General features: G+C 41.5%; 1 protein-coding gene across 4 annotated transcripts in view; it reads right to left on the reverse strand.

Moving 5' to 3' along the window:
- hmcn1 (hemicentin 1) overlaps positions 1-25351 on the reverse strand; it is a 106751-nt gene that overhangs the window by 27776 nt on the left and 53624 nt on the right. For all 4 annotated transcript variants that reach the window (XM_058755068.1, XM_058755069.1, XM_058755067.1 and 1 more), the window contains 38 exons: positions 24556-24750; positions 24305-24435; positions 23348-23495; positions 23099-23225; positions 22438-22592; positions 22051-22329; positions 21628-21909; positions 20967-21075; positions 20719-20888; positions 20440-20594; positions 19760-19883; positions 19196-19297; positions 18908-19084; positions 17528-17679; positions 17286-17409; positions 16725-16900; positions 16324-16420; positions 16102-16224; positions 15809-15964; positions 15246-15521; positions 13939-14106; positions 12835-12948; positions 12567-12653; positions 12285-12476; positions 12027-12200; positions 11071-11184; positions 10818-10963; positions 10574-10724; positions 10045-10227; positions 9794-9907; positions 9482-9669; positions 2607-2703; positions 2336-2497; positions 2096-2209; positions 1741-1943; positions 1488-1569; positions 1145-1276; positions 914-1063 (listed from right to left, as the gene is read on the reverse strand). In XM_058755068.1, coding sequence (XP_058611051.1) covers positions 914-1063; positions 1145-1276; positions 1488-1569; positions 1741-1943; positions 2096-2209; positions 2336-2497; positions 2607-2703; positions 9482-9669; positions 9794-9907; positions 10045-10227; positions 10574-10724; positions 10818-10963; positions 11071-11184; positions 12027-12200; positions 12285-12476; positions 12567-12653; positions 12835-12948; positions 13939-14106; positions 15246-15521; positions 15809-15964; positions 16102-16224; positions 16324-16420; positions 16725-16900; positions 17286-17409; positions 17528-17679; positions 18908-19084; positions 19196-19297; positions 19760-19883; positions 20440-20594; positions 20719-20888; positions 20967-21075; positions 21628-21909; positions 22051-22329; positions 22438-22592; positions 23099-23225; positions 23348-23495; positions 24305-24435; positions 24556-24750 — 5829 coding nt within the window. The remainder of the gene's footprint in view (positions 1-913; positions 1064-1144; positions 1277-1487; positions 1570-1740; positions 1944-2095; positions 2210-2335; positions 2498-2606; positions 2704-9481; positions 9670-9793; positions 9908-10044; positions 10228-10573; positions 10725-10817; positions 10964-11070; positions 11185-12026; positions 12201-12284; positions 12477-12566; positions 12654-12834; positions 12949-13938; positions 14107-15245; positions 15522-15808; positions 15965-16101; positions 16225-16323; positions 16421-16724; positions 16901-17285; positions 17410-17527; positions 17680-18907; positions 19085-19195; positions 19298-19759; positions 19884-20439; positions 20595-20718; positions 20889-20966; positions 21076-21627; positions 21910-22050; positions 22330-22437; positions 22593-23098; positions 23226-23347; positions 23496-24304; positions 24436-24555; positions 24751-25351) is intronic.

The following is a 25351-nucleotide window of genomic DNA, read 5'->3' on the forward strand; positions in this document are numbered from 1 at the left end:
TTGAGGTGAATGTGTGGCAGTCACCGCACCGGTGTGGATATTTACTGTACTTCGCAATCTACGTCTTGGAATATATGACCCAAATAAGAATTTTCACCGGATATTATCATCTGAACAAATAAGTTACAAGTCAGTCACGTTTGTTCTGACCAACTGAGGAAAAAAGCATTACCATAAATCACGCTATCAATGGTGATTTAATCTAAAGATCGGTTAGCTCATATCACATCAAACCGTGCAAATTATTATTATTGTTATACTTTATTCTCAAATTAACAACATCAGCATTGCGTGACTATGAGTATAGTGTGTTTTAGCATGTAGATTTCAATTTTTGTACAGTTTAATCTAATTGTCATACAATTCGAATTTCATATTAAGAAATTCTTTTAACCCAAAAAGCAAACTATGCTCCCTTCGAACTGGTTTTCTTTAAAATACAAATCTTGTGTAAACTCAGGCTATCTGTAATCAGAAGCACATTTAAAACTGGAATATAATTTAAATTCATTCACACGTGTTTCATAAACACATAATAATTTCTGGATTACAATCCGCCATCAAAATTATACATTTAATTATTCTAGCTGCTGTGAGAAAAGGCTAAACGATCTGCCACTTGCAGGATCCTCACATGCGATGCCTATTAGCCACATGCCTATTAGCCAGGACAACTTCTTTATGTTTACAGACATGACATAATGACGCAGTGCCATGCTCGAATTTCCCGCAAAAACCTACCCGTACCACTCAAATTAGAAAACATTATTATGATATAACAGTTGTGAATCTTGCTAAAGTAAGGCAATAGTTTTGAACACTGGCTGGTTATGTACTTGCTCAAATATTGATTTCGGATCATTTTTAACCAAAAAAAGTTACGGACTGCAGCTTTAATAATGATTTCTTGTACCTTGTATTGTAAGATGGTAGTTTTTGCGGGCCTTTCCCTCCACATTGGATGCCACACAGGTGTAAGTGCCACTGTCAGATAACTGCGAGCGGGCAATCTGCAGTTTACTGCCCCCGGACAGGATATGCATCTCCAAAGACTCTGAATTCTCTAGAAAGAGAATAAAAACATGCACAAGTTAACTTTAAAAGAAATATAAAGCTTAAGAAATTTGTAGATTGTCTATCTCACCAATCACTCTGCCATTCTTTAACCAGGTGAGCGAGGGAGGAGGGATCCCTGTAGCATCACAGGCGAAAGTGACGGGATTACTGATGGATTCCACCACACGCTCCACTGCTGGGCCATCCAGCCGTGGGGGAACTGCACACAGATTGCAGAGAGACTTAACATAAACAGTAGTGGGCTAAACAAAATCATAATGCCGAGTGTGATAACGTTTAAAAGTTTGGGGTCAGTATGATTTTTTTTTGCTTTTATTCAGCAAGGATGTATTAAAATTACAAAAACAACAGTAAATACTTGTATAATGTTACAAAATATATGAAATATTTATAATTGTTTTGTTTCTCACCATGGATGCTAAGATGGAAGTTCTTGTCCACTTGACCTGCTACATTTGTGGCCTTACAGACATACTGGCCTGTATCTGACACCTGACAGAGAGAAAGAGGCATTTATACTTAAAAAAAAAAAAAAAAAAATATATATATATATATATATATATATATCTTTTTTTTTTAAGTAAATATAAGTGGCGCTTGCACATAAGAAACAAAACTCACCACCAAGCTAAAGCTAACACCTGCTAATTTTCTCACACTCACCTCTGTTTCTCTCAGTTCCAGCATTTGTCCATCAGCCAGAATGCGCAGGTTTGCAGTCTCAGTGATGGGACGTCCATTCTTGTACCAAGTAATTATGGGAGGAGGCACTGCATTAGATTCACACTCCAGAGTAACAGATTTGCCCACCTGGACATTTAACACCACTGGAAGATCCCCACTACTGTGTCTGATACTAGGGGGAACTAGGAAATTAGACATCAGTCATTTAGATCAGTGACCTTTGAGAAATGTTAAAATATTTAGTTTGTCATATTAAAATTAAAATTTGTATGCCTTACTCCACCAAGTATTTTCTTAACCTCTGAAATGTTTTGCAGAGACATGCTTTACTTGCCATATACTGTAAGATAAATTAGTTTTTGGACTTCTCCAGCTTGGTTGATGGCCACACAGCTGTATTTTCCACCGTCAGACATCTTTGCTTTCAGGATCTGTAGAGTACGACCACCTAGAGACAGAATGAGAGTAAGAGGTGGAGCAGAGGAAAGGCAATTTATGTGGCAATTAATTTGTTTAGGCTACATTATGTAGTCCTTCTATAATGTGTGAGTAAGCATATTGTTTGCATGTGTACCAGGCATTATGAGTGCGTTGGAGCTGGCCTGTACAGGTTTCCTGTCTTTGAACCAGCTGAGGGTGGGAGGCGGCAATCCAGTGGCCTCACAGTTTAGAGATATGAAGTTATTCACCACCACTGTCACATTATCCTCTCTGATGCCCACAATGGAGGGAGAAACTGACAACAAACAGGATATCAGCAATTATTAGATAAAAAGTAAACTACTAGGTTGCAGTTTACTGCTGAACAGAGCCATGACACAGGTTTTATTTAAAGATAGACTCACCATGCACATGGAGGTTGAAGGACTTCTCTGCTGTTCCAGCTAAGTTTTGAGCCAGACACACATAACGTCCTGTATCTGTCACTTGTGCATTTAAAATCTGTAACACACACACACAAAACATGTTAATTAATATATACGCTAAAATAAAGCCATTAAAAATCTTAACATACGCAAATATTAATATTAATAACGCACAAACACACACACACAAACACACACACACACACACACACACACACATATATACAGTCATGGCCAAAAATATCGGCACCCTTGGTAAATATGATCAAAGAAGGCTGTGAAAATTAATCTACATTGTTAATCCTTTTGATCTTTTATTTAAACAATTCACAAAAATCTAACCTTTCATTGGATAATAAGAATTTAAAATGGGGGGAAATATCATAATGAAATAAATGTTTTTCTCAAATACATGTTGGACACAATTATTGGCACCCCTAGAAATTCTTATGAGTAAAATATCTCTGAAGTATATTCCCATTCATATTCACAATTTTGAGCACTCCAGGGTGATTATGAACATGAAATTATCCACCCATGGCTTCCTGTTCCACAGAAATATAAACAGGACGGAAAACAAAGCCCAAATTCCCTTAATCATCCATCACAATGAGAAAAACCAAAGAATATATTTCTGATGTGCAGCAAAAGATAATTGAGCTTCACAAATTAGTGAAGTGGCTTTAAGAAAAGAGCTAGAGCAGTGAAAATTCCCATTTCCACCATCAGGGCAATAATTAAGAATTTCCAATCAACATAAAATGTTACAAAACTGCCTGGAAGAGGACGTGTGTCTATATCGTCCTAATGCACGGTGAGAAGGAGAGTTTGAGTGGCTAAAGACTCTCCAAGGACCACAGCTGGAGAATTGCAGAAAATAGTTGAGTCTCAGGGTCAGAAAACCTTATAAAAAAAAAATTGTCAAACAGCATCTACATCACCACATGTTGTTTGGGAAGGTTTCAAGAAAAATTCTCCTCACTTATCCAAAAACATACTCCAGCATATTCAGTTATCAGACACGACTGGAACTTCAAATGGGACTGGCTTCTGTGGTCAGATGAAACTAAAAAATGAGCTTTTTAGCAGCAAACACTCAAGATGGGTTTGGTGAACACAGGGATAAAAAATACCCCATGTGTACAATGAAATATACTGCTGTATATGAAATGCTTTGATGTTGTGGGCCTATATTTCTGCTGGAGGTCCTGGACATCTTGTTTAGACACATGGCATCATGGATTCTATCAAATACCAACAGATAAAAAAATCAATAAGTGACTGACTCTGTTAGAAATCTTATAATGGGCCATGTTTGGACCATGTTGAGGACACAAACCTCAAAAACAACACAAAAATGGGTCACTGAGCACAAAACCAAGCTTCTGCTGGCCATTCCAGTCCTCTGACCTGAACCCTATAGAAAATGAGTGGAGTGAACTGGTGTCAGGTTTGGACGGAGAGGCAAACACAGGGTTAGTGGGAACACACTTCTTTTATTTCCTTCCCACAAACATAAACTGATCCCGAAGGATTTCAAACAAAGCGTAACTTAAAACAAAGGGGTCCTTTAACTCAGTGACTTCGTCCAACTCAAAGTGACACTTTTGTGATAGGTCGGTCGGTGAGGCTTACAGGACGGAGGATCCAGGCAATCCAAGAGGTGAGTAGGGAAGTGAGCCAGGCTTACGACCTTGATACCAACCAACGCAGGATTGTGGTGAGTGACTTGATATAGCGAGCAGGTAAGTGATGACAGGTGGTAATCAGTACTCCGGTGATTGCGAACGGGTGTAGGTGGTTGGTGTGGATGACGCTGTGGGCGGATCTGTGACAGTACCCCCTCCCCCACGGGCGTCTCCTGGCGCCCGGGACCGACGGCGAGGGCGACCACGTCCTCTTGGGGCAGGGCGGTCGGGGTACGACCGGTGGAAGTCGGAAAGAAGCGAGGGGTCCAGTACATCCTCTCGGTTTACCCATGATCTCTCTTCGGGGCCGAATCCCTCCCAATCCACCAGGTATTGGAGTCGGCCGCCCGTCGGAGTCTAGGATTTCTTCGACTCTGTAGATGGTCCCACTGGGGTCGGCCTCGGGAGGAGGAGGTACTTCGTGCTCTGCGGAAGGAGGGAGGACGGGATTAGTGAACGGTTTTAATAGGGATACATGGAAGGTAGGTGAAATGCGGTAAGTTGCTGGGAGCTGGAGCTCGTAGGTGACTTCGTTTATCCGTCTTATTATAGGGAAGGGACCGACATAGCGAGGGCTTAGCTTCTTGCAGGGCAGACGGAGGCGAATATCCCGAGTGGAGAGCCAGACTCGGTCGCCGGGACGGTATAGGGGCGTGGCGGCGCGATGGGTATCTGCATGTCTCTTGTGCCTCCGTACTGCCCGCTGGAGATGGACATGCGCCGTGTCCCACACTCTTTCGCTCTCTCGAAACCAGAAGTCAACCGCCGGGACTTCGGAAGGCTCTCCGGTCCAGGGGAAGAGCGGAGGTTGAAATCCTAACAAGCATTGAAATGGGGTGAGACCGGTAGTTTCTTGCCGCAGTGAGTTTTGGGCGTACTCGGCCCAGGGTAGGTACTTGCTCCAGTGGTCCTGGTGACGATGGCAATAGGCGCGCAGGTAGCGCCCAATCTCCTGGATTTTCCGTTCCGTTTGGCCGTTGGTCTGTGGGTGATACCCGGAGGACAGACTGACAGAGACTCCCAGTAGCCGGAAGAAACTCGCCAGACCCTGGAAGTGAACTGAGGCCCTCGGTCGGAGACAATATCTTCGGCAGGCCAAAGTTCCGGAAGACATGTTGGAAGAGAGCTTCCGCAGTTTCGAGGGCTGTGGGTAATCCTCGTGGGGATCAATTTGCAGGCCTTAGAGAACCGGTCGACCGCATAGCGAGAATGGTGGTAGATCCGTTGGAGGGTGGTAGGTCTGTGGCAAAGTCAACTCCGATATGGGACCAGGGCGGCGTGGGATCGGCAGGGGACCAGTTTTCCTCGGGCAAGTGACGGGGGTCGAGGTGATGGCACAGACGGCACAGCCTCGGGACGTAACGGGCAACGCGTCCTGGTTCATGTTGGGCCACCAGTACTTGTTCGAAGGAGCGAGAGAGTGCGTTGTGGCCGGGTGGCGGATCCCGGAGGCGTGTGTAGAGAGTCCAGAAGGGGAGGCGGAAGGTGGCTGGTATGTACAGCTTCCTCTGGAACTCCCGGCGGAGCAGGCTCAGATTGAGTGGCAGCACGGATCTGGTCATCCACCTTCCATATGATGGGGCAAGCGAATATTTTGGGTGGCAGGACTGGTTCTGGATGTTCGGGTGATGGGTCGGGCTGGTGCAGGCGGGACAGAGCATCGGCCTTGAGGTTCTTGTGGCCGGGGCGATAGGTGATAGTGAATTTGAATCGAGTGAAGAAAAGGGCCCAGCGGGCTTGTCGGGGTTTAGGCGCTTGGCGAAGGTACTGGAGGTTTTGTGGTCAGTAATCACTTCAAGCGGATGTTGTCGCCTTCTAGCCAGTGCCGCCACTCCTCCAGTGCTAGTTTGATTGCCAGTAATTCGCGGTTCCCGATGTCGTAGTTTTGTTCTGCTGGGGACATCTTCTTGGAGAAGTAGGCACAGGGGTGAAGCACTGGAGGTTCGCCTTTTAGCTGCGACAAGACCGCGCCAATTCCCACCGTCGAAGCATCCACTTCCACCACGGCGTTGATTGGGGTTTGGATGGGTGAGTGTTGGAGCGGTGCAAAGGAGGACTTTAACCTTTGGAAGGCTTGCATCGCTTGAGGCGTCCAGGTAAGGGATTTCGGTTTTCCTTGGAGGAGAGAGGTTAGAGGAGCTGACAGATGGCTATAATGGGCTATGAAACGTCGATAGAAGTTGGCGAACCCGAGGAACCGTTGGAGCTCCTTGATAGAAGATGGTTGTGGCCAATTCTTTACGGCTTTCACCTTGGCTGGATCCATTTGTACTCCATCCGTCGATGATGTATCCCAAGAAATGGATCTTTGTTTGATGGAATTCACATTTTCGAGCTTGAGATACAGTTGATGCTGGCGGAGGCGTTGGAGAACTTGGGTAACATGGTCTTGGTGCTCCTCGAGGGTGGAAGAGTAGATCAGGATGTCATCGATATAAATGAGGGTGAATCGGTTGAGCATGTCCCGGAAGATCTCGTTCATGAAGTTCTGAAATATTGATGGAGAGTTCGAAGGCCATACGGCATAACCTGATATTCGTAGTGCCGGTGGGCGTGATAAAGGCTGTCTTCCATTCATCTCCTTTCCGTATTCGGATTAAATTATAGGCGCTGCGGAGGTCGAGTTTGGTGAAAACTCGGGCCCCACAGTTCTTCTAAGGCAGCTGGGACCAGTGGTAAGGGATAGGCGAATTTGACTGTTTGTGCGTTGAGCGTTCTGTAATCTATACATGGGCGGAGGCCCCGTCCTTCTTGGCGACAAAGAAGAAACTGGAGGCTGCGGGAGATGTGGAGGGACGGATGAACCCTTGCTGTAGCGCCTCTCTCACATATTCTTCCATGGCGATGCGTTCCGGGATTGAGAGGGATAGGCGTGACCTTTAGGCAGTTTGGCCCCGGGTAACAGGTCAATGGTGCAGTCCCAGGGTCTGTGCGGAGGAAGGCAGTAGCGGCCGTTTGCTGAACACGTCTTGGTAAGGGAGGTAGGCTCTGGGAATCTTGACCGAGGTAAGTGTGGTAGGGCTCTCACGGTGGTGGAGTTGAGTGGGAGAGATGGTACGGACTGGCGGTACCGGGAGACTGGGGAGACACTTTTCAAAGCAGGAAGCACTCCAACGAAGGATTTCTCCGAACTCCAATGCAAGTCTGGATGATGTTTCTGAGCCAGGGACGACCCAGCACCACATCCACAATGGCTTCCTCCAAGATAAGAAAGGAGATTTGTTCCTCGTGAAAGTGTCCAACGCGGAGCGTGACCTCTGGAGTGTGGTGGCGTACCAGCCCTTTGCTCAACGGTTTGCCTTGTATGGTGGAAATCCGGTGGGATGTAGTACTCGGGCCGGGGTAGTTGGAGTTGAAGGAGGCTGGCGAAGAGATGAAATTTCCGGCGGCTCCGAGTCAATGAGGATTTTAACTGGAAAGGATCGGTTCAGGTAAATGATTAGAGCATCACTATGTGGAATCTTGGAAACATCAGGGTGAAGATGGACCGTACTCACCGTGGAGTTCAAGGGGCTTAACGGGCAGGCTACCAGGAGTGACTTCCGAGCCGCAGTACATACAAAGATTGTGGGTTCTCCGGCGGGCCCGTTCCTCCGGAGATAGGTGGTACCGGTCCACCTGCATGGGTTCCGGTACAAGTGGGACCGATCCTTGTGAGGTGGTTGCTGGGGTAGTCTCCGAGCGACAAGCATTTAACTGTTGTGAAATGTGCAACGATTTCTGGAGAAAGCCCTCCAAGCCCACTGAGTCTTCAATAACAGACATCTGCTGTTTTATGGAGGTGCAAGACCCGTCGATAGGCGGCGAGAAGTGCTGTCTCGTTCCACCCACTGCCGGCGGCTAGAGTGCGAAATCTTACGGTGTAATCATGGATGGACATGTTGGCTTGTCGTAACTGAAAGAGCTCTTCGTGAGCGGAGATGGAGGAGGCTGTATGGCTGAACACTTCACTGAAATGGTCGGTGAAGGCACCCAGTGACCGCACGACGGGCTGTGTGAATTCCAGAGCGCCTCAGCCCACTGTAGGGCTCTTCCGGACAGCAGGGACATGATGAAAGCTATCTTTGCCCGATCGTTCAGGAATTGGTGAGGTTGAAACTCAAAGTACAGGGAACACTGAAGCAAGAAGCCACTACAGGTGGCCGCATCGCCGGAGTAGAGGGTAGGTTTGGCCATTGGGCACCCGGAAGGAGATGGGATGGCCGGAGGAGGCTGGAGGGCTTCATGGAGAGCGTGAACTAGTTCGGTGAATGGGTCCGGTGTTGGAAGAGCTTGGTCTTCCATCTCAGTTTAACAACGTCCAATTACTCCTTTTGAGGGTTGGTATTCTGTCAGGTTTGGACGGAGAGGCAAACACAGGGTTAGTGGGAACACACTTCTTTTATTTCCTTCCCACAAACATAAACTGATCCCGAAGGATTTCAAACAAAACGTAACTTAAAACAAAGGGGTCCTTTAACTCAGTGACTTCGTCCAACTCAAAGTGACACTTTTGTGATAGGTCGGTCGGTGAGGCTTACAGGACGGAGGATCCAGGCAATCCAAGAGGTGAGTAGGGAAGTGAGCCAGGCTTACGACCTTGATACCAACCAACGCAGGATTGTGGTGAGTGACTTGATATAGCGAGCAGGTAAGTGATGACAGGTGGTAATCAGTACTCCGGTGATTGCGAACGGGTGTAGGTGGTTGGTGTGGATGACGCTGTGGGCGGATCTGTGACAACTGGAGAGAAGACGCACCAACATGGAGCTGGGAATCTAAAGGGTCTGGAGTGATTCTGGATGAAGGAATGGTCTCTGATCTCTTGTCAGGTGTTCTCTAACCTCATCAGGCATTATAGGAGAAAATTTAGAGCTCTTAAACTGGCAAGTGGAGGTTTCAAAAAGTATTGAATAAAAGGGGGTGCCGTTAATTCTGGCCAATGTGTATTAGAGAAAAACATTTTTTTCATAATGATATTTCCCCCCATTTTAATGAAACCTCCAATGAAAAGGTTAGATTTTTGTGAATTTTTTAAATAAAAGATCAAAAGGATTAACAATGCAGATTAATTTTCACAGCCTTCTTTGATCATATTTACCAAGCATGCCGATATTTTTGGCCATGACTGTATGTGTGTGTGTGTGTGCGAGCAAAAATATCATAATGATGTTGATTTTCTCTCACCTGAAGTGTCCTGCCATTGGACAGAAGTCTGTGTGTGTTGTCTGGGGTAAGGGGTTGACTGTCTTTGATCCAGCTTATTTTAGGAGTGGGACTCCCATCCACCTGACACTCCAGTAATGTGGTCTTGTTCACCAGCACTGTGATCTCATCATGCAGGTCACCATCATCTCCACGAATTGAGGGCGGTACTAACAAAATCCAAGAGCACAGACAAAAAGACACACATATGTAAACATGCACAATAATTTTAGTTGTTGCTGTTGTAATGTTTAGCATTTAAGAAAGAAATGTTAATACTCATATTGAACTTACTCAACACTCTAACATCATACTGGATTGAGTCTTCTCCAGCCTCATTCACAGCCACACAAGTGTATCTGCCAGAATCCTCTGCTTGGGCTCGAGGGATCTGGAGGACTCTTCCGCCTGTGTAAGAAATGCAGCACAAAAACATATTAAATTCTTATACACTCATATGCAACATATAGTATTAATGCATCAATATATTAAACAAACTATTTTGCCATGCTATATAATCAAAATGTTGCTATTTAGCCACTCACCAGGCAGGATGAGTACTTTATCATTAGAGGTCAGCAGGTGTCCATCTTTGTACCAGGTGAGAACGGGAGGGGGGACAGCATTGGTCTCACAGTATAGGGAGATGGGATTATTTAGTATCACATCCTTCACATCTCCATTATTACCAGTGTCAGAGTCTCCAAAGCCTTGGAAACTAGGGGGAACTGAGACAAAGACAGGATTTTACTGTTATAGACAGGGATAAAGCCTGAAGATTACGGTACAAAATCCACAGATAAAAGGTTTAAAACAAGCTGAAAATGAGATCCAGACGATATATATATATATATATATATATATATATATAGCAGCCACCAGGGGGAGACATGCTCCTTAAAATGGGTGCTTCTCAACTTTTTTTTGGACAAAGTGTATGTACCCACAAAACCTTCTTTTAAAAAAAGCCCCAAACTTTTGAATGGTAGAGTGTATATATATAAATGTATTTGGATGGTAGTGTGTATGTAGACTATTAAATTCTGCATTCTGAACTTGTAAAACCCTGTTCACCTTGTATATTTACATCAAAGTCCTTCTCATCCTCTCCAGCGATGTTGGTGGCTACACAGGTGTAACGACCTGTATCGGACACCTGAGTCTGTTTGATCTGAACAATACGACCATTCGCTGTGATAGTGAGGTGACCGTCTGTTTTCAAGATCTGCAGAGAGAGAGAATCAGAGTATAGTGAAATACTATATTCCCACAAGAGTTAAAAACAGCATGGTTTTTTGATATACTGTACGTTTTTCACCTGGCCGTCCTTGTACCAAACCAGCGTAGGTGCTGGAACAGCCTGAGCCTCACACTCCAGTGTAAGGGTGTTGTTAACTTTTATTTTCACCTCTTTGGGAGACAGACTCTCTCCTGGGATGTCATTTTTATTGATAACTGGAGGGACTGCAGGAAAGGAACATATATAAAAAGGTTACAGATAACTGACACACAAAAAGTGTTATATTCCTCTATGTCAAAAGGTGGCGATGTAGATCAGCTCTCATACTTACTGAAAACTTTGACCTCATAGTTTTTGAGTGTCTCTCCAGCCTCATTAGTCGCCACACATGTGTATCTCCCAGCATCCTCTTCCTTAGCATTCAAGATCTGTAAAGTGCGACCACCTATCACAAGACACATAGTTAAGTTGAAAATGTATTTATTTATAATTAACTATTTAATATTAATTATAAATTATTTAGAAATACGAAGCAGCAATGAAACGAAAAAAGCTTATAGTAGTCAACCCAAAAATAAAAATATGGCCATTTAATCACAATTTAATCTTGCTTCAAAGTAGGGGTGTGCGATACTGAAAAAAAAAAAAAGATATCTCGATATTTTTGGGATTTTTTTTTTCGATAACGATAATTAGATGATATTTTGCAGAGTGTGTTATTGTGCTGATATCTTACTACCGTGGACAGCTGCAGTTTTTGATATTCTTCATATTCTGTGTGGTCAGTGCACATCAGTGATAGAAATTCATCTTTTCATATAAGTTTAAATTCATTTTGACCTTTTATGGCAATGTTACCTTTAAAAAAGCACATTTTTCCTAAATGTGTGCATCTTTTGAATCAAATTATTACATTTAATCAGTCAATTAAAATAATAAGACATTTAGGCTGTTACCAAACTTTGCAGAAGTTGCATCTAAAGTGGCATTTACACACTGTGTTTAGATGTATTTACACACTGTTTAATGCAGCTCAGAGGGACATAGAGTGCTTTAACCTGCAGTTACAAATGCATAATGTTTTGATATTTTAAACATAAAACATTGAATAATGATATTTGAAATTATTTTAAAATGAAAAGGTACTTTGAATGTGAAATAAAATTTGCCAGTAAGTGGCAGCAAATCACTGTTAACAAGTGAGTCATTGCGACTGAACCGAATCATTTAAACGGTTGAATAGCCATTACTTTATACCAAAGTCCAATTTAAGGGTTGAGATCTGACCTGGAAGTACCCTGACGTTGCGGCTGGATTCGAAGGTTGTGCCATCTTTGAGCCAGATGATGATGGCAGGGGGGTACGACTGAGCTTCGCAAACAAGAGAGGTAGGACTATTCAGTGTCACAGTAACCTCTTCAGCTGAACCTTCTGGACCAGAACCAGCAATGGTGGGAGAAACTGGGGACAGAAACATAAATAAGTCCACACACAAGTCATGCAATAGTGCACATAAACATTGTAATACCTCCTGCCCAAACCTACCTAACACATTGAGGTTAAAGTGTCTGCTCCTGTCTCCAGCGCTGTTAGAGGCCAGGCAGCTATACCTGCCTGTGTCGGCAACCTGTGATCCACTGATCTGCAGGAAATGGCCATTTGATATCACCTGCAGCCTTGAGTCACTAGTCAGCGGTTGCCCATCCTTCAACCATGTAATCTCTGGCACTGGATTACCTAGACCACCCAAAAAATTGGTTAACAGGAGGAAAGAGATCAACACAAAATCTAGATCAGCAAAGCAATCTTGTGGTTTGTGTCACTTACCAGTGACCTCACAGGCCAAAATGATGCTCTGTCTCTCCTTCACTTTCACATCCTCCACTGTGCCTTCACTTACAATGCTAGGTGGCACTGAAGTTGACAGAATAAAGATGAAGTGAGATTTATGTTATATGTGACACTCTATTACTAATATAAATATGTTTATTTCTGGCAACTGTATTTAGGCTTTGAAATTCATAAAAGCTGTGTTCATTTATGAACACAAAATAACTCAATTTTCGAAACTGTCCCATGTATAGTGCTGCATTACCCAGGACATTTAGGTCAAAATTCTTTCGCTCCTCTCCTGCAGAGTTGGACACGATGCAGGTGTATCTCCCAGCATCCTCACTTGCGGTATGCATCAAACGCAGGCCTCGTCCACCTGAGACAATTACAGACATATATCAGACTCATAGGGGGCTGAATGAGCTAATGGTTTCTGCACATTGAGTTAAAAGGACAGGCCACATATACTTCTCTTAGGGAATTACTTAATCAGCTATAAATCAAGAGTGTGAGATTTACTCAAGAGGAGAGATGCATCTGCAAAATGAATAAGTGAGCAAGCTCAGAGTTTCAATTTGTCTCAAAAAACAGGCTTTATAAATGTCCCTATTGTTTGGTATGAAACGAGAGACCTCAAGTTAACAGCTGTTCAAACAGAGCTTAACCCGTCAACACAAGTCAAAGCTCCCATTTTCACTCTTTAAACGAGTAATTATCACTCCCTAGGAGAGAGCTAATCTGATCACCTGAACAAATACGTATCTCTCTTTCCTTCCCTGGTGTCTCTTTTTCTTATAATGAGGAAAAGAGTGTGTGGTCAGCCAGAAAATATATACAGTATCTGTGGATGAGCTTTTCTATATAGGCAATAAGAATAACAACACTTGTGAATATGTGATCAATAATGTGCCTATCCTACATATTTTGGTCCTGTTTTCTGTCCAGCTTCATGTCTTGTCTGTGCAATGCAGATGGACAGTCTTAGAATAGCTCAGAACAGATTCATTTCCAAAATGGCTCATTTTGCGCAGGTGACCTCCGGTGGTTTACGATGTCTGAGGTTACAATGATGGATGTACCTCATACTTGCTGCTGGCGGAGAATCAGTCTCTGTTTACACTGGAAGCCATTAATGGAGAGTCTTTGCATGTTCAAATACAAGAACATCTGTCTAGCTGTTTTTCTTTTCAGTTAACCACTGATCTGTGGCGTTTGGCTGCTTACTGAAGCTATCTTGTTGCACCTACTTGAGTTATTACACCTGGTTAACCTAATCCTTGAACTGGTACTGGGTTCTTTACCTAGACTCAGTGGTGTAGACATTTTGGATCAAGACAAATGCATTCATTGGAGAAGAAGTTGATACCTGAGATGACCCGAACAGAGCTAGACGGGCTGATCGGCTGGCCATCTTTGAGCCAGGTGATGGATGGTGGTGGCATTCCAGAAGCTTCGCAAGTGAGAACAACTGGGTTCTTCACAACGACACTCACGTTCTCAGGCACCTGCATCTGTCCGATGATGGTGGGAGGAACTGAAGAGGCGATACACATTAAATGTGAATATAAAGTATGTGAATGACAAAAAAAAAAATCACTATACATACCGAATAGGTAGTATTACTTGAATGTGATCTGAAAAGTGAATTTTGCTAGTATTACAGGAGTGTAACCGTACACGTATTCGTACCGAAAATTTTCAGTACAGGTCTTTCAGGTTCAGTATGCTTGTGCACCGAACAAATACAGCATCATTTTAACCACTGCATGAGTGGAACTTCATTGGTAACTTCCAGTTTTATATATTGTTACTTGTGATGTCTCATCTTTCAAATTACATACATTTTTTCTGGAAATTTCAACAATAAATGTTGTTTTGATGCTCTTTGATGTGGCGTGACAGATTGGTGTATAAACACCTCAGTTCAAATGGCAGCGCTGAGCACGTTCATCCCTTCCTCTTTACTATTAATTTTAATGTGAAATAAACATGAATGAACATCTCATGCCTCATGTAATCACTCAACCAGTGCTTCAACTGCGGAAAGACAAATAAAACAGCTTGTAAACAAAATCTCATGTAGCATTTCATTTACTGTACCTCAGGTAAGTCATCAATGTTCACAGCTCATTAGTTTGCTAGAGAAATGAAGTCTAGAGAAGAACATTTTGCGAAATATTAGACTGCATACTCATTTTATTTTACTTTAACTGTTTGGGGTCTGTTAATTGTAACCTTATAGTAAAAGGGCTACCTATAGTTCAGAGCAGAAGCTGAAGTAGATTTTTATCTCTAGGAAAAATGTAATTATAATTCAATTTATTTAAAGAAAGAGCAATTTGTTCAGTAAACCACTGTTTAATAAAAAAAGAAGCAATTTTATGTTTAGGTTTTTCCCCCTGCTGTACCAAAACCATACCGAACCATGACGTCAAAACCAAGGTGTGTACCGAACCATCATGTTTGTGTATCTTTATACCCCTATAGTATTATGAACAATAGTTACAAAAGAATTGATGTAACATTAAAAATTAAATTAAAATTAAATAATAAAAAATAATTAAAATGATAAAATAATAATAGTTTGGAAGACCAGTGGAAATTGAGAAGAGTTTTAAAAAAACTCTATTTAAAGATACTGTTGGCTCAGAAAACTTTGACTATTTTTCTCACCATGAACATTGACATCATATTTCCTGTCAGCTTGTCCTGCCACATTGACAACAATACAGGTGTATCGACCGGTGTCGCCCACTTGAGCATCCTGGATGCGTAAAAGTCTGCCCTCGTTAAGTATTTGAGTCCTGTGGCCAGTGCTCAGGGGTCTACCGTCTTTCATCCATGAAATGGCAGGTCTGGGGACCCCGTCTGCCTCACACTGCAGAGTGATATCTCCACCTCGTGTCACAGTCTCCTCATCCTGAGCTGAGGAGCTGATGGAGGGACGAACTGTTTGGAGTAAAGAAAAATGTAAAATGCTTGTGAAGTCCATGTGGAGTGTCTTTTATATGGTGAGACAGCAGAAACTGAAAACCCCACAAGCTTTATGAGTGCTTATATATGTATAGTAGATGAAAATGTGCCCCTGATTCATACAGACAAATGTAGAATATGCAGATTGTGTACATCTAAAATTACTCAAGTTTAATAATGATTTTGTGGATTTACTTTTACTGGATTTATTAATATCTATTATTAGTTATTGTCCAGTTCTAGGTTGAGAGAAAAAAATGTACCATAAACTTGCAGATTGTACTCTTTCATTGCACTACCAGCTGTACTGGAGGCCAGACAGGTATAAGAGGAAGCATCTGCCTTCTCAGCACTGGAAATCTGCAGCTGACGCCCACCAGAGAGAACACGCACACGAGAGTCTCCTTTTAGCTCTGATCCTGAGACACACACAAAATAATTATAAAACTTAAGGTTAAGAGTTTGTTCAAATACCTTATGGATCATGGAGTTTGAAAATGACAATAAATATGATGAGGATAGTGACTAGGAGGATGGTGAAGATGAAAAGTCTTACCATCTTTCTTCCAGGTGAGACTGGGAGGAGGAATACCACTGGACTCACACACAAACGTGATGAGACCGCCCTCAATCACAGTCAGAGGAGACACCTCATCAGATCCACGGATACTGGGAGGAACTGGGGGAAAACAAATAACAGAGAGAGAAAGAAAAACAGTTTACATTAAAACTTGACTCAAGCTCAGAGTTTATATTCAATTATATTTTCAGCACTCACCCCACACATTCAGGTTATAGTGCTTCTCAGTTTTTCCTGCCACATTGGTTGCCTCACACGTGTACCTGCCTGTGTCCTGGACCTGAGCACTGTTAATCTGCAAACACAAAACAATTATCAAATCAACACCATCCTAAGGTTCTTAAATTAGGAGGACAACAATCCAAAATGCCCTTCACTTGCTATTTTAGAACAGTATAAAAAACTAATTTTAACCAACCAATAGGCCAAATTTAAACCATTTAAAGATTTAACAGCCAAACTTTGATGCTGGGGTGTTGCAGCTAATTTACAGGGAGTAGTTACATGGTCCCACAATATTCTGGGTGGTTGCTAGGTTGTTGCTTGTTGGCCCAGTTCAAAACTTACAGGCAGCTTATAGGCTGATGGATGTACTGTACCTTCAGTAAGCTGCTGTCCTCTGACAGGCTCAGACCTGTTTTTTTATAGAGCGGTCGACCATCTTTCCGCCAACTCAATGCAGGTGGAGGGATGGCATCACTCTGGCAATGCAGCTGGACTGACTGACCCATCAGAACGGTTTGGTTCACCTCCTCACCCATGATGTTAGGTGGCACTGAAGGACACAGACACCAGCAGATAAAAAGTCTTTTATGCTCACCTAGGCTGCATTTTTTAAATTTAGCAAAAACTGTAATATTGCGAAATATCATTACAAAAAATAATTGTTTTCTAATTTTAATATACTTCTTGTGATGGCAAAGCTGAATTTTCAGCACTCATTACTCCAGTCTTCAGTGTCACATGATTCTTCAGAAATCATTCTAATATGCTGATTTGGTGCTCAAGAAACATTTCTTACTATTATCAATGTTGAAAATAGTTGTGGTGCTTAATATTTTTGTGGAAACCATGATAGAGTTTTTTCAGGATTCTCGGATAGAAATTTCAAAAGAATCAAGATTTAATAAGGTTTAGGAGTGAGTGTCTTCTGAGCTTACCGTGCACACGTAGGTCATATTCTCGGTGCTGTTCTCCACCTGCATTCACAGCAACACAAGTGTAATGACCTGTGTCACTGACCTGTGCACTAACAAACGACAACACCCTGCCACCTGACAATACCTAGTAAAAGAGGAAAATAAAAACTAATACAGCCTGTTCAAAACCTTTAAGTAGAGTTAAGTGTGATTATATATGGCTATATATGCACGACAGCATCCAAAGTCCCACACATACAGACCTGGATTCCATCTGAAAAGCTGGAGACAGGGCTGCCTTCCTTGAGCCAAGTAAGGCTGGGCACGGGAACTCCTGAGGCTTCACACTCTAACCTGACTGGGTCATTCACCACCACTGTTATCATTCCTCCTTTACTAGAAATAGAAGGAGGAACTAATGGACACAGACAAAGAGTGTTAGATAATCAAAACCAAAAAAGGAGTATTTTAAAGGGGTCATATGACATTGCTAAAAAGAACATTATTTTGTGTATTTGGTGTAATGCAACATGTTTATGCGGTTTAAAGTTCAAAAAACACATTATTTTCCACATACTGTGCATTATTGTTACTCCTTTATGCCCCGCCTTTCTGAAATGCGCCGATTTTTACAAAGCTCATCGTTCTGAGAAGCAAGGCATGCTCTGATTGGCCAGCTATCCAGTGTGTTGTGATTGGCCGAATACCTCAAGCGTCAGACGGAAATGTTACGCCCCTTACCGTATCATGATGCCGTATCCCGGCGAGACGACACAAAAACAATAAAACCCGTTATAAACGAGGCATTTGTTGCATCCAGTGGGGGACATAATTACTGATTATAATGACTTATACTGTCTTTTTACGAGTCGCGTTGCATTGCACCGCGTAAACATTACCATGTCTTCATTTGTGATCGGAGAAACGACAAACAAGCACTACTCTACACAGCTCAAAACTCATGTTTGAATAGTCAGTGGCAAATTCTTCAAATATGAAAACATACATACAGGCTGTGAGTCAGAGGCACCAGACTGTCCATGCAAAGTTGGAATTGCCCCACTTTATAGAAACAGTCTTTGAGCATAGCTGGCAGGCTACTCCCAGGTTCAGGAAATAATCCTCCGTTAAAATACGCTGCACACATTCTACTATTTGGGTTGAACTGTTCTGGAACAGTGTTGTAAATACAACTTAACCACTGATTTCTAGTTGTGTCCTCTTTTGGAAGCCCAAACAATGTAGTTTCACTTTCACAACGAAACGCAGCGTCTCCAGGATATGGCGCCGGCGTCAGCAACAACACTACAGTGAGAATAAAAATCACGCCCCCTTTCTTTGCGTATACATTTGGGCGGTGTTTTGAAAATCTCCCCACACCGTGATGCAGACATGTTGGGGCGTGTTTGAATGAGCCGTTTTAGGAGGGCGTGGACGAGTCTTACATTTTATAAAGAATATCTCTTTGGTTTTGAGACTTTAGTCTTTGCAACTTCAGGGATCTTATATATGCACAAACAGCTTGTAACATTCCAAAGAGAAAGGAAAACTTGAAATCTCATCATATGACCCCTTTAAGAAAGAGTTTCACATAGCCAAACTTTTGAATGAAAGGTTGTTTAGTGTTAGTCAAATACACTCACCATACACCTGCAGACTGTATGTGAGCTCAGTGTTGCCAGCCACATTGATGGCCACACATTTGTAGAGGCCAGCGTCTGACACCTGTGCACGGTCAATTTCTAGCACCTGACCTCTGCTCAGAATGTTAACTCCTGCAGCGCTCGTCAATGGACGACCGTCTTTATACCACGTCACAGCTGCAGCAGAAAAAGCATGAGAGAAGAAACTACACCACCTGTACCTTTGTAAACTGTTACTAGCCAGTATTTGATATTGCCCTTAAAAAGAGGAAATGTAGTAAGACTCACCTGGCAAAGGACTTCCTGTTGCCTTACACTTCAGCTGAATTTGGAAGCCAGCAAGGATGGTTTCATTGAGCGTCTCTCCAGCATACTGGATGCTGGGAGGTTCTATAAAACACATGTACATACTTATTTACTGAAATGCATGTTAAGTTAATATATATAAACATAGATTAATAAATAAAAACAAATAAAATACATACACATAAATAATTAAAAACAAATTGATGAATTAAAAAAAAGAACTCATCACTGCAATAGTCTTTTTTGTTAAATCAGCATAAATTACCATATAGTAAAATGATGTAACCTCGCAATTATACTATTATAAACAAAATTATTTTAAATGAAAATCATTTAAATATTTAAAATAATGAGATGTTTTTCACATTAATGTAAAGAAATTAGTAAATATGTGTAATTCTGTTTAATTATATTAATAAATATAAAATATAAATTATTTTTTCTTTTGATTTTGTCAGGTTTTCTGAAATACACACAATGAACTTCAACTATTTAGCTAAGTTAATATGCCTGTGCCATCTTGTTTTTATAAAGTAGAATTCCTACCATGCACATTGAGGCGAATGTGCTGTTGTGCCTCGCCTGCTGCATTAGTTGCCACACACGTATATTTCCCTGCATCTTCCAGTCTGGCCTTCTTTATGTGCAAAACCCTGCCTGCAGATTCCAGCTACATGCCAGACAGAGAGAGAAAGAGAGAGGAGATGATATATGTGACCCTGGACCACAAAACCAGTCTTAAGTGTCAATTTTTCGAAATTGAGATTTATACATCATCTAAAAGCTGAATAAATAAACTTTCCATTAATGTATGGTTTGTTAGGATAGGACAATATTTGTCTGAGATACAACTATTTGAATATCTGGAATCTGAGGGTGCAAAAAAATCTAAATATTGAGAAAATCGCCTTTAAAGTTATCCAAATGAAGCCCTTAGCAATGATTTTTGATTTATTAATCAAAAATGAAGTTTTGATATATTTACGGTAGGAAATTTACAAAATAACTCCATGGAACATGATCTTTACTTAATATCCTAATGATTTTTGGCATAAAAGAAATATCTATAATTTTGACCCATACAATGTATTTTTGGCTATTGCTACACAGTATACCCGTGCTACTTATGACTGGTTTTCTGGTCCAGGATCACATATGTGGTTATGTAAACCTCCTTGATCACTTGATTTATTTTGGAAGGCTTCTGTCATGCTTTAAAATCTGACCTTCAGAAATTCTTGTGTGGTGTCCACAGGACGGCCATCTTTGAGCCATGTGATGCTGGGAGGTGGAATTCCACTGACCACACACTGGACGCTGATTGACGTATGGAGGACCACAGATCTCTCAGCTGGACCGGCAGAGCGGATAGTTGGGGGAACTGACAGACAAATATTAAAGAAATAAATAATTAAATTTGACCATAAAAGTACCTGAAATGTAGGTACAGACGAGGCAAACATCAAACACAAACATTAGCAAGAAATAAAAAAAATTATTATTACCATGTACAGATACTTTAAATTCTCTCTCTTGTTCTCCAGCCTCGTTAGTTGCTACGCAGTGAAAAAGTGCTGTATCAGACACCTGAGCACGCGAGATGACCAATCGACGGCCGTTTGATGTGATCCGTACCCCTTCACCCTGCCTCACCGGCACGCCATCCTTTAGCCACCTTAAAAGAGAAAGATAGATGCAGATGAGCTACTTTTCAATTCTGTATATGTGTAAATATATGTGCATGTGTACTCACGTGATGGTTGGCGTAGGTGTGCCTGTAGCATAACACTCAAGCTCTAGGATGTTGTTGAGGATGACTGTGGCGTCTGTGGTTTCACTTGCCCCATCCACAAAAGGAGGAACTGAATACACACAAACAAAAAGTATGGTCAGACGCTACAGCATCTCCGGAATCGTAAACCAAACAACGCACGAATCAACCGTGTCTTTGAAATAACGCGTAACAAACTCACATAATGAAAACACACAGAGAGTTAATGAATGCCACATGCTTGGGTCACATCATCGGATACTGCCTCTACCATCATCCTTTAATCTCACTGAATCTTTTATACATTTCCTTCGTTTGTTGTTAACCAGTTTATAGGCTCATAAAACACTTTGCTGTTGATTTCCTGCAATCACATTCCCATGATGCAACACAAATGTGGACTGAGTGATTGCAGTTCTGTTGGATGCATATAATGGTGTCCAGATGCTCAGAAGATCAATGTGCAGGTCGAGACAAGATCCGTCTGGCTCATGCACACAAAAACACAAGACACCGAACTTCCTGATTCATGTGGATAGTGAAGGATGAGATGCCTTGAGATTTAAAAGTACCTTATGTTTTCAGGTGACTTCTCTTGACTTTTAATAGATAACTACAAAAACGTAAATGTGTGTGCATATACCTAAGACACTGACGTCATATTTGATCTCCCGCTCTCCAGCAACGCTGGTAGCCACGCAAACATATCGACCAGCATCAGATGGAAGTGCACTGAGGATTTCAAGTTTGCGGCCCTGCTCCAAAACACGCAGGTTCTCTCTAACAGCCAACGGTGAACCATCCTTCAGCCAGGTCAGTGAGGGAGGAGGGTGACCTTCAGCCTCACACTCCAAAATCAGAGATTTACTGAGCACAACCTTCATGTCTGTGGGACCATCAGATCCGGCAGTGATAGAGGGAGGGACTGAATGATGGAAAACGGAAACATGAACGTGAAATGTTACTATTTCTAGGCAGATAAAATATATAACTAAAAATGAACAGTGATTATAGAAATTTACAGGTCTGGAAATGAAACTTTTTTTTTTATTGTGAGAGTCCTCACCATAGACATCCAGCTCATAAACTTTCTCAGCAGTGCCTGCTACACTGGTGACTTTACAGGTGTACTGTCCAGCATCTGACACTTGAGCTCTTGAGATCTTGAGGAACTGCCCACGGTCCACATACTGGGCCTGTCTGCTGGACAGAATGACCACTCCGTTCTTGTACCATGTGATGGCAGGGAGTGGCACACCCCGAACCTCACACTCCAGAGTCACCAAATTACCAAGCAGAACTGTTACTTCAGAAGTCATGTTTCCTCCCTTAATACTGGGTGGTACTGAGTGGGTAGAATGGAAAGACAATAATTTAGCAGGTAGAATTCAGAATTCTTTAATTCTTTTGTTGTTAAAAAACATAATATGACATTATGTACTAGTAAAATTACCAAAAATACTGAGGTTAAAATCCTTAGACTGCTTTCCTGCTGCATTGGTGGCACTACACTGGTATCGTGCCTGGTCACCTAAGCGAGCACTCTTTATCTTCAACTGCTGTCCTCTGTTTAAAACTTCAATATTGGGGTCACCCAAAAACACAGGCCTAAAACAAAGAGGGACAGATATCACAAATTCTCTTAGTATTGTTTCAAAATATAAGAATCAGGAGTGAATTCAAAGAAAATTAATTATGCCCCCAGTATTTGCTTGTACTGTGTTAATTTAGCATCATAGCAAATAAGGTATTGATGCAAACATCCAATGTAAAAAGCAGTTTTCTACTACAACAATTCCCAAACATGTGCTGGGTTATGGAGGATGCCAAAATTAATTTACCTGCTTTCCCTGAGTGCTAAAAGCACAACATTAATTGTGTCAGGTAGGGGTTTTGTGAAACTGTAAGCCTAATTTGCATGGTAAAATATTAACACTTGAAATACTGACAACTCACAGCAGAGAACAATTTCAGTGCATTTAGTGCCTGGTTAGACTGGGTTTTGGGTGGATAGTGAACAAGTTGCAAAAGAGGCACAATTTTTTGGTGAATTCACCCCTTTGTTTTTTCCTGATCACAAAGTGATCTTTACAAAGCTTTGTGGAGTAACTTACTTCCTGTCTTTGTACCACTGAATTGTGGGAAAGGGATCACCTTTGACCCTGCATTCCAGAATGATCTCCTGATTGAGCACGGCAGAGAGGTCACGTGACCCAACTGTCCCAATGATAGTAGGAGGAACTATGAGGAGGCAAACCATATAATAAGATGTAATACCAGCTTGTAAAAAGACAATGAATCCACAAATAAATGGATGTTATTACAGAATAACTTTAAATGAAACAAAATATTTTGCAACGTACCCAATACATCTAAGTAAAAGTCTCTCTCTGTGCTTCCAGCAATGTTGATGGCCTTGCAGGTATAGCGTCCAGCATCTGCAACAGCCGCTTTCAACAGCTTAAGAGTTTTGCCCTTCTGAAGAATCTGCACGTCGCTGCTAGGAATCACCTGGTTACATGATACAAATAGCTATTTGACAAATTATAAACAACAAAATCAACATATAATAACATAGATCCTTTTATACTGCAAAGGAATTTTACCTCTACCTATCAGCCTCTTTTAAAAAATATTGATCAGAATAAATCACTCCAAAACATCACTCAATAGTAAAAGGCTATAATCATTTTTTTCTTGTGGGAAAAAATCCTAAAAAATATCTGCTATTCCAACATTAATCTGAATCAGCAGCCTCTTCTCTCCCTGAAGTGTGATTAGAGATTTCCTAATTGTTGACTTCATTCTGAAATTGGTTCTCGTAAAAGCACATTTATAAGAAGCACTGGGGTTTTTTATGACCTGTTCTTGGAGCTCAAACCCAGCGATCCGAGGAAACTTATTTGTGATTGGCCTCACTGAAGGAAATGCATTTTTATTTCTCATTATGCTTATTTTAACTGGTTCATGCGCATTTAATTTGCACATTTAACCATGTGAAATGGCATAGACAATGTGCTTAACTTCCATAATGTGACGTAATTCCAAACAGAATATTTAGTGGGGAATAATGTAGGACTGGACTTGATTTTATCCAGGGGGAAGTGATTGCATTGGAACATATTAGCCAATAACATATTTTTATTATTACTTATTATTTATTTATTATTTTATTTTTTAAATGATAGGTCTTTAGTAAGAACTACAGTTTTTGGATATGTAAGGAGATATACTTTATATACTTTTTCTCTCTCTAAATCACATGCAGGGATTACACAGAACAAGACCATGTGATTTTCGGTGAATGTCACTGCACTGACCTCAACTTCATCTTTGTACCAAGTGATGACAGGTACAGGTGTGCCCGTGACATCACACACCAGGTTGGTTGGTTGATTCATCACTACAGAGACATTGGACAGCAGGCCATGGTCTTGAATATCAGGTGGGACTGGATAAAGGGGAAGGAGGAGACAGAGAAGAGAAAGGTTTTGCAATGTGCTGAAAGAGAAACATCTTCATAAATCTTAAATCAAAAATCTTAATAAATGTTTTCAAATGCTGCACTAACCGTTGACCTTAAGTTGGTATTTCTTCTCTGTTGTACCAGCATCATTGACAGCCATGCAAGTATACTCCCCATTATCCAGAGGGGACACTGAGGCCAGGATGAGAAGAGTGCCATCCTCCAAAATGGACACACCTGGCTCATTCCCTGTCAACTCTTGACCATTCCTAAACCACTTTATTACTGGCTCAGGAGTGCCTGGTACAGTAAAGATTAATAAATGTATTAAAAATTCACAATAATTTTGAATTTGATATTGAAGCAACATTGTGAATATCGCAATAATTTAAATGCATGAATTTTAACCATTACATTTCCTAAAGACAGCAAAAATAGACTATCTTTCTTTCTTTTTTGCAACTCACAAGTATGACAGTGTTGTTTTATTTCCATGAACAGAAGTACAATAAGTTTGTAAAACAGTATTTATTTGGAATAGAAATCTTTTGTAAAAGTCTTAACTGTCACTTTAGCTAAACTTAATGCACACTTGCTGAATAAAAATATGTATGTATGAATATGTATTTCTTTAAAAAATATTTTTGAATGGTAGTTAATGGTCTGCTACCCGAGGTTCGGGTTCAGGTTAATGTTTAATGAATAGCTTCGGGCTCGGGTTTAACTAAAACTATATGCAGTTGGCTACGCTGCTTTCATAGATGCATGCACACACACATTATTGCACACAAATAGAGATTGTGCAGTGAACACACAGCACGGAAACTTTTATTAGTAAAATAGCTTCGATAGGCTACTGACTCGCAACGTTATTTCTCTGCAATGAGGGGGTAAAATCGCT

Source organism: Onychostoma macrolepis, chromosome 20 (assembly GCF_012432095.1).
Source record: "Onychostoma macrolepis isolate SWU-2019 chromosome 20, ASM1243209v1, whole genome shotgun sequence".
NCBI classification, from domain to species: domain Eukaryota; kingdom Metazoa; phylum Chordata; class Actinopteri; order Cypriniformes; family Cyprinidae; genus Onychostoma; species Onychostoma macrolepis.